Source organism: Trichechus manatus, unplaced genomic scaffold, assembly GCF_000243295.1.
Source record: "Trichechus manatus latirostris isolate Lorelei unplaced genomic scaffold, TriManLat1.0 scaffold00057, whole genome shotgun sequence".
NCBI lineage: Eukaryota > Metazoa > Chordata > Mammalia > Sirenia > Trichechidae > Trichechus > Trichechus manatus.
Window position 1 is genome coordinate 14425344 of NW_004443993.1, and position 8722 is coordinate 14434065.

General features: G+C 62.5%; 1 protein-coding gene across 1 annotated transcript in view; it reads right to left on the bottom strand.

The window, feature by feature from the left end:
- ONECUT3 (one cut homeobox 3) overlaps positions 1-1947 on the bottom strand; it is a 23640-nt gene extending 21693 nt beyond the window's left edge. Inside the window, exons 1-3 of the mRNA XM_004378672.1 lie at positions 1926-1947; positions 979-985; positions 50-187 (exon numbers count right to left, since the gene is read on the bottom strand). Of these exons, the coding sequence (XP_004378729.1) occupies positions 50-187; positions 979-985; positions 1926-1947 (167 nt within the window). The remainder of the gene's footprint in view (positions 1-49; positions 188-978; positions 986-1925) is intronic.
- Positions 1948-8722: the final 6775 nt, after the last annotated feature.

Below are 8722 nucleotides of genomic sequence, written 5' to 3' on the forward strand. Positions count from 1 at the left end.
AGCGCCCCCGCCCACCGCTCCCCTCGCCGCCGCCTCCTGCCGCCCTCACCTCTCCCGCCCCGGACCCCGCGAGCGCAGCCGGCTCCGGGGGCAGGCTCGGGGACGACGAGGAGGGCCCCAGGACAGACTGGGCCCAGGTGGGGCGATGAGCCTCTCTGCGTCGCTGACCCCGTCTCTCTCGGTCGCTCTCCCCAGAGGATCACAAATGGGACTTTTCTGCCTGAGCCCTATCTCCAGGGACGGCATGGAAGTGAGGCTGAGAGGGGACCTGTTCTCCACATGGCCACACAAGACACCCCAGTCACAGCCTCCCAGGAAGTGGGTCCTTCACAAGCTTAGCCCCCCCCCTCAAATGCACACGCAGGGAGTCACAGCCCCCACATGACCTCCGTGGGGTGGGGGGGGGGGAGAGGGAGGATAGGTAGGTCCTCAGGCTGGGTCCAGGCCTAGATTCTCCCCAGGTGTCTGAATCTGCAGCCAACTCTGTGGGCCCCTGGGCCTCAGTTTCCCCAACTATACAATGGAGCACCTGGCTTGGAGATGCCAAAGGCCTTCCCTCAGTCTGAGAATCCCAAGAAGCCAGAGCCTGGGGGTGACCCTATAGAGAGGTGGCCCTGTGGCCCAGGTCGCCTGAGAACACATCCCTCCCCCCTCGTTCCCAGGGGCCCAGCTGCCAACTGCTCATTGTCCCCATTCTCCTTTGGGGGCCTGTGAAGGCTCCCTTCTCCCTAGCACCTGGACAGGGGAGGCTCAAGAAACCCTGCGAACTGGGATAAATGGTGGGCCTCCCACAGTGAGAGAGATCCTCCTGGTGATGAGATCCCTCCAGCGGGGTAAGATGCAAGCCTGGGGTGAGGGTCTGGAGAGACTAGGCCAGACCTCAGAAGGTGCCCCCATCTCAGACCTGACCTCAGGTGGGAATGCAGCCCCACCCTGTTCCTCCTTCCCCTTTCCATCTGCCCCGGGGGTAAGCCTCACCTGTTTGCTAGAAGAGAGAGAGGGGTAGAGCTACCAGGGCCTGCCTCTGAGTCCTCGGTACCTGATCTCAGCAGGGAGAATTGAGGGCTCTGGGCTACAGTCGGGGGAGGAGAGAGCAGCTCAGGGCATCAGCCCCCCATGCAAACCATTTGGGCAGCCCCCCCCCTTGTGTCTTTACCATGACCCCTGACTCCTGGAGATTTGATTTCTGAACTACAACCTGGCTTGCCCCTGTAGGGCCCTTTCTATGCCTCAGTTTCCTCTGATGTGGGGGGAGCACTAGACGCTTTCCAGGTGTCTTCCAGAGTCCCCAGCTGAGGACCGGAGGTGCACCTATGCTGAGCACAATAGCGGGGATGGGTGGGGGGTGGGGAGCCTGTCTCTGATTTTGAGGGAGTTGGGGCACCTGGGTGACCCCAGCTATGGGGGGCCTGACAGTTGAGTGGGGCCCAGGTCCTGGAGTGGGATAGGGCTAAAGGGGACCGCTGTAGTACATGCTGCTGAAGACTCAGAAGCCATAAGCATTTAGTAATCATTTACTGTTTACCGGCTGCAGCCCCAGAGGGGAAGTCACACCTTCATTTTCCATTTGCTTCAGGCCCAAGGAGGGGTCGGGTCTGGGGAGAGCTGCTCCCCTCCTTCCTATGTTCTATCCAAGTGCCAACACCCCCTGCAAGTCCAAGTCCACAGACTTTTCAACTCCACCTTGGAGTCTGTTGCAAGCCTTCGCAGGTTGTAGATAATCACACCCATCTTCCAGGTGGGCAGACAGATGTGGGGGCAGGGGCAGGTCCAGAGAACCGAGTGTCCCCCTTCCCACGCAGAGTCCGAGTCTGAACCCCAGTCTGGCCTCCCCAATCCCACCCTCCAACAATCTAGCAAATAATTAAAAATAATCATGGCATCTACAAATCTATCTGCAGCCAGGACATGCCGGCATCCCTGACCAGGAACTCGGAAGCGGCGCATGTTGGCGAGGCTGGGTTGGGGGGCTTCTGGGTGGGAAAAGGAAAAGGCAGAGGAAATACCCCAAACGCCGACATTGGGGTTCCAGGGGGTCGGGATTACGGGTGCTTTTGCCTCGTCTTTATCTCTCTCCCACTGCTCAGATGTCATTTTCATTTTTATAACAAGCATGTGTGGCTTTTGTAACAGGGACGTGTCCATTTTGAAAGAAAAGGGGAGAATCGGAGGCTTTGAGACAAGGGGCCCAACTCCTGCCCCCCTCCACTGCCCCCCTAAAGCCCCCTAGAGTCTGGGAAGGGGCCTCCCAGCACGGCTGAACCACCCTCATCCAGGAGTGCCAGCCCCCAGGGCAGGCCCCGGCTTGGACTCCCGGCTCCCCTCAGAGGCTGCACTCTGACTGGGAGGCTGAGCAAAAATGTGTCAGCCCCCAGAGGAGGAACGTGGCCCCCTGGGGCTCCAGAATCAGCTTCCCCGCCAGGGCCTTTTAGTAATTAGTAAAACAGAATTGAGTCGGCCAAGGGCCGGCCAGCTACTTGGGCCAAATCGATCTTGGGTCATTAGGCAAATTGCAGGTGGGGGAGGGGCGGGCTGGATGGGGACAGGGCACCCCTATCCCCGCCCCCGCTGGGACCTTGAAGTCCTTAGGGCTCAAAATCTCTTTTTGGAAAAAAGAAGTTTGATCCCGGGTCCGCAGGCGAGCCCCCATGTCTGCACCTCCGGCCCTTCTGCAAGCTCTGGGCAGCCCAGGCCGGATGCCCACCCTCTCTGTGCCCATCTCGGACATGGGGAAAGCTAAGAAGGGCAGCTGCCGGTCCCGCTCCCCGGGGGCTCCGCTCACCCAGAGCGGTGTCGAGGACCGGCCGGGAGCGGTGGGGAGGACCGGCCGGGAGCGGTGGGGAGGACGCCCGGGAGCGGTGTCGAGGAGCGGCCGGGAGCGGTGGGGAGGACCGAGTGGCGAGGGGCGTCCTCCCTGCCGCTGGGGTCAAGCTGCCGCTGCAACGGCCATTAATGCGCCACCTCAGAATGCTCGAGTCCCCCATTTAATCTGCAACCTCCATGCCCCCCTCTTCATGGACACCCGGTCTTCCTTGTTGTTCTCGGCTCCATCATTGCAGCTAAAAATTTTGGGGGGTAGATGCCCAGTTTCCCTTTCCTGGTCTCCCCCAGGTCCCTCCACGGTCCGCGGCTGATTCGATTTGTCTCCACGCAAATGAAAGCAGCGACTGCTGGGCACACCCCTTTTACTGGAGTCAGGTTTTAACAAGTGGTGGCGATTCGCCTTCCATCCAGTCCCGCCAAGCCCGAGACTCCGCCGGGTGCTACCCGCGGACGCTCGGAATCCGGGCCCGCAGCCACCTGGGGGCCCAGGTGCCTTCGTTCATGCCGGGTCCGGGGACTTGGTTTAGGTTTTTTGGGAGCGGATGAGCTTTTCTGGGGCAGGCGGCTGGGAGGGCCTGGCGGGGGTCCCGGCCGGGCTGCGGGAGGCGTTCAAAGGGTTCGCTGTCGGGAAGTTCGGTGCGGGGACGTCCTCGAGGGCAGAACCCAGGGCACCACAACGTTGTTTCGCCCCTGGCGGGCCCGAGGTCCTGGGCTTCCTGCAGGCAGTTGGGGTCGCCCGGGCCGCTCTGGCAAGAGGGGTGGAGGCTCCTGCGGGCTCGGCGGCAACAGCTGCGCCCAATCGATCCCCGCGCCCGCCCGGGCTCCGGTGCCCCCACCGCGCGCGCGGCTCCATCGAATCCTCATCGCTCTCGGCAAACACTGCGCTTGTTTGCGAAGGGGCACCCGTGCTGGGTGTCTTCGGCAGCCAGGGAGTGGGGGGGGGGTCCCTGGGGCCCTGCGTCCTCGCACCCCTTCTCCGGAGTTCGAGGTACCCAGTTAGAGGAGGGAACCCCCCCCCCCCGCAACGACTCGGGGATGGGTGGCCACGGCCGGGCCGGGAAACCCGTGCGGGCAGCAGCAACCTAGCCGCGGCAGCTTTGCTCCGCCGGGGCCTCAGTTTCTCCGCCTGGACTCGGCGGGACTGGGGGAACCGAGGGAAGGGGATCTGGGCTAGCGCTGAGGTCTACCGCTCTCCCCCGCCGCTCCGCCTGCTTTCGCTTCCTCTGAGGCCGCCTGCCCGGCGCGGGCTCCGGAACGCGGCAGGGCGACCGGAGTCTCGGACGCCGAGGTCTTAATAGCAGGCGGCGATCGGTGCGCACGCGGCTGCGTCGCAGCCAGCCGTGGGCCGAGGGAATGAATGCCCTCTCCCAAGCCCAGACCGTTCTTCTCCCCGCTCACCACCGCTCGCGCCAAACCTACGAGTCCACTCCGCAGTTTGCAGTCGGGGAAACTGAGGCCCAGCGGGGCAGCGCGCAGGCTGCGGCTCCCTGGAGGGTGCAGGCAGCCGGACGCGGCGGGCGGAGGAGCTCCTGGACTCCCCACCCGGACTCTGGCGCCCGGGCCCTGGAGGCCGCCGACTTTTCCAGCGCAACGAAACCCGCGTCGGGCGCCGCGCTCCGGAGGGGCCCCAACCGCCGCCCGCGCCAAGGGGCTCTGGCCCCTAAGGCTGAGCTGGACCTCCGGCCCCTCGTGGCCCCCTGCCCTCAGTTAAACCACCCAAGCGCCTTCTTCCAGCAAGGGAAGCTCTTTTGACAACTAGGAGTGTAGATAGAAACACGTATATTTCATTCTCCGCGCTCACTGTTCGCAAAAACGCGGACCCGCAAGCCGGCAGGGTCCCGGCCAGGCTGCAGAGGGTGGCATTCGGGGCGCCAGGCGTCTCCAGGCGCCGCCAAGCCCCGGGGACCCGGGCGCTGGCTGTGTGGAGCCTGAGCCCACCGGTTTCGACAACGAAGCTTCCAGACACTGAACCCCAGAGCTCAGGAGCGGACGGCGAGGTCAGGGCAGGCCTGGAGAGCGCCCATTTCTCGGACGCGAAGAGCGAGGCCCCAGCGCGAGTGAGGCCCCAGCCTCCTCCCGCCAGGAAAGGGTCAGAGGAGCGCCCGCCCCAGGTGGCTTCTCCCGGGGGTGCATCCGGCCGGGAAGCCTCGCCCGGGCACGGAGCTTTCGGGGCGGGGCTGGCGCCCCATTAACACGCCATTTATCTAAACACAACCGCGCCCTTTCCGCTTGGCCTGGACGCGGGGAGGCGAGCCCAGGTGGCTTCGCCCCACCCCCTCCCCACCCCACTGCCGCCCTCTGGGCTGTTTCCCCGCCGGTACCTCTGGTTGAGGTGGGGGTCCAAGCGAATTCTCCGAGGGTGTTGACTAGCGGGTGGGGTGTACGCCTCTCCCGGCAGAATCTGTGGCCGCATATGTGGGGGGCTGGGCTATTCGCCTGATTTAACAAATCTCTCCCCCAGTGCTGGAGTCTCAGCCCCCCTCTTCCCCCTGGAGCTCCCAACTTTGGGGGAGGGGGAGATAAAGACCACACAGTTACCCCCATTCCTCTGAGGTCAGGACTGACCTGGGCAGACTTCCTGGAGGAGCAGACTTTAAGCTTGGGTTTTGTAGAATGTGTAGGAGTTCGGGTCAGCTAGCTATGAAAAGAGCCCTTGTAATCTGGGGAAGAAGGGAGTGGGGCAGGAGCTGGAGGCTGCTGTTAGCCCAGCGCCCAGACCTCGCAGGCCTTCATTAAGGAAATATTTGTTGAATGATTCAATGAGATAAAGCTGGGGGCAGACTGGGGCGAGGGGGCAAGGTCAGGCCTTGAATGCCAGGCTAAGAGGGGGGTTGGACTTTCTCTCCTTGGCTGGGAGGGTCCCAGGTGGCCGCCACAATGGCTACCCTCAGCCTCAGGCTGCACATATGGGGGTCGCTGGAGATCTGACCCTTCCCCCCCTTGTGGGGCCAGGTGTGGGGGAGGGGCTGTTTGTTCTGCGCCGGCAGGTGAGTCATTGAGTTCAGGAAGGAAACTTATTTTCTCCCTTTGTTCAATGCCAGCCTCCTTCTGCACTCCCAGGGGCCAGGGGTGGGAGTCCCTGATTCCCAGGGGGAAAGACACCTCAGCAGAACCCCAGGCCCCCCCTTACTGAGCACCTACTATGCCTTCAACCGGGAGGTGCTTTGATTTGCCCAGGGCTGGAGCGAGTGGAGCCCGGGTCTGAGGGACTGGATGGCCCCCTGCTGAGTCCCAACGTGTGTGCAAATTGTGGACACAACATGTGTGCTGAGTTTGTTCCAGGCTGCAGACAGATGACAACAGGGACGTCCTTGGCTCTGTTCGTGGGCGGACGACCAGATTCCCATTACACAGAGTGTCCCCACCTCAGGGTCCCTCCCTCCGACCTGGCCTGCATACAATCCCAGGGAACACAGGACCCCAGAAGACCCCAGAAACTCCTGGAGACCGGCCAGTGTGTGCAGGGGTGACTGGAGACACAGCTTCTGGGTCCTTCTCCTGTGCCCTGGGCTGCTCAGCCATCAAACGGACTGCGGTGGGGGGGTCACCCAGGCTCCTGAAAGTGGTTGTGGCCTTCCCCACCCTAAACTCTGGAGTCTGACCCTAGAGGAGCCCCCTCACCCAGAGTAGGGGTGGAGCCTGGCACAGACACCCCAGCACTGTGGGGCCAGGGGGGCTGAGGGCGACCTGGGTGTGGGCCAGCTGTCCGAAGGCCAGATGGCGGAGCTGTGAGGTCTCTATGGCCTTGGTTTCGCCCACTGGAAGGAGAAAGGAGACCTGGCGCTTCTTAAGGGTGAGGGTAGGTTGGGGGGGGATCCAGTAATATTCTTCCCCTTGTTCCTCCCTCCCCCTCCTCTTCATCTGCCACTCCTCCCTCCCCATCTCCCCCTCCTCCCTTCCCATCTACTCCTCCTTCCACCCCATCTCCCCATCCTCCCTCCCACCTTCCCTTCTTCCCTCCCCATCTCCCCCTCCTCTCCATCTCCCCCCTCTCTCCCCATCTACTCTTTCTCCCTCCCCATGTCCCCTCCTCCCTCCCCATCTCTCCCTCCTGGTTCCGACCTCCTCTTCCTCCTCCTTCCTCTCTCTCCTCTTCCTTTCTCCCTCCTCGACCTCCCCTTCCCTCCTCCCTCTCTCCTCCCCTCCCCTCCTCCAGCGCCTCCTTTTCTCTCTCTTTCTCCTCCCGGCTCCTCCCCACCCCTTCTTGCCCCATCTTCCCCCCATCCCTCCCCTCCCTGCCCCCCTCTGGTGCTAACAGCTGTAATTGCTGTGTAGCCCACCTCCCTAACGAGCACCCAGGCCCCTCCGAGCGTCCCTGGACGGCTCCGCGCGGTAATTGCCTCGCTAATAAATCTCGAGCTTCGCTGGGGCCGGGACTTTTCCTTTCCGCGCTTTTTTTTTAAAAACCATTTCTGTTATTATCGAACTCCCTGTGCGCTGGCAGGTGGGGAGACCGGCCCGACCGGCACGGGTCCGGGAGGGGGGAGGGGAGAACGGTCTCCAGCCCCCTCCCCACCCCACCCCTCGCCTGAAGGTGAGGCTAGCGAAGAGCCACGGGGAATTGTCCTTCCTGGAACGCCGTTAGGAGGGCCCCCTAGGCAGCCGCCAGGCCTAGGGGGCAGGGGCAGAGCCGCCCGGAGACTCCCTCACCTGAATGAGGAGGGGGCGGCAGGGCTGTTATCTGGTTGACTCCTTGCTTGTTTTACAGGTAAGAACACTGAGGCTTAGGCAAGGTTTCTGCCTCCCGCAGGGGGTACCTCCCAGCTGCCTGGGGTGCCTCTCAGCTGCCTGGGGAAGCCCAATCTGTTCAGACGGGATGGGCAGATGCAAGCTGAGCCCCAGCCTGTGGCTGAAGTGACTTGTTAACACCTCTGAGAAGTTTCCCTCATTTGCCCATTTTACAGGTGGGGAGATGGAGGCTGATTTGTGGGGCAGCTGGCCTCCGAGCCCGGCTCTCTGGGGTCCATCTGCCTGCAGGTACCTTGTTACCTGGGATGAAGGGGGCTTAACTCCAACGCCCATAAGGCCAGAGGCGTGTTCCCTCCACAAGGCCCCAGCCCTTCCTGAGTCTCGGTTTCTCTATCTGTGGAATGGACATAAACACACACGGTGTGAACTTCAGGGTGCCGATATGCTCTCAAAACCCCGGCCTGTGACATGTGGTGCTTTGTCCCGCCCCCAAACTGAGCGAGAGGAAATGGGGGAGGGGAGGGGAGCGAGTCGGAGGGACCCTGAACAGGGACCCAGAGGACAAGGGTCCAGTGGGCGTTGCATAGGAGTTCGTGCTGCCTTCCCGGATGAGCCCCGCCCCCCTCCCCGCCAGCCAGAGTCCAGTCACTGGGATTGATTGGGGCATCGATCCTAAGGGAGCTGGAGCCAGCGAGGCCTGCCCTGCGCTGGGAAGCCCCTGGGAGGCAACGGGCATAAGGGGCGAGGGGAAGGACAAGGGAAGAGATGGTTCCTTCCTCTGCCCAGGTCTTGCTGCTTCTACTGGCAGCTTTGCCTGTGAGGCGGAGGTATGGGCCCCCACTTCACAGGTGAGCAAACTGAGGTCAGAGAGGTTGGTGGTGGGGCCGGGGGGGAAGGTAGCCTGGGACGCCATGGCAGCTGGGTTAATCAGGCCTCGGTTTTAAGGGTTCCTTCCAGAATCCTCAGTTTTCCTCTGTGCATCAGGCCCTGAATTTCTGTTCCTTAGACCTTCCAGGGGCTGGGGCTTTCTTCTGAGTCCTCTCAATGGGGGAGAAATGATGGAGCTGGGAGACACGGGAGAATGGAGGTCTTGGAGGCAGAGGCCAGCTGGGGGCTGCCCAGGGTGGGGCCTGGGTAGGGGAGGCCTGGATTCAGTGCTGTTAAGAGTTACCAGAAACTAGATAATACAGGTTTCTTTCTGGGGTGGTGG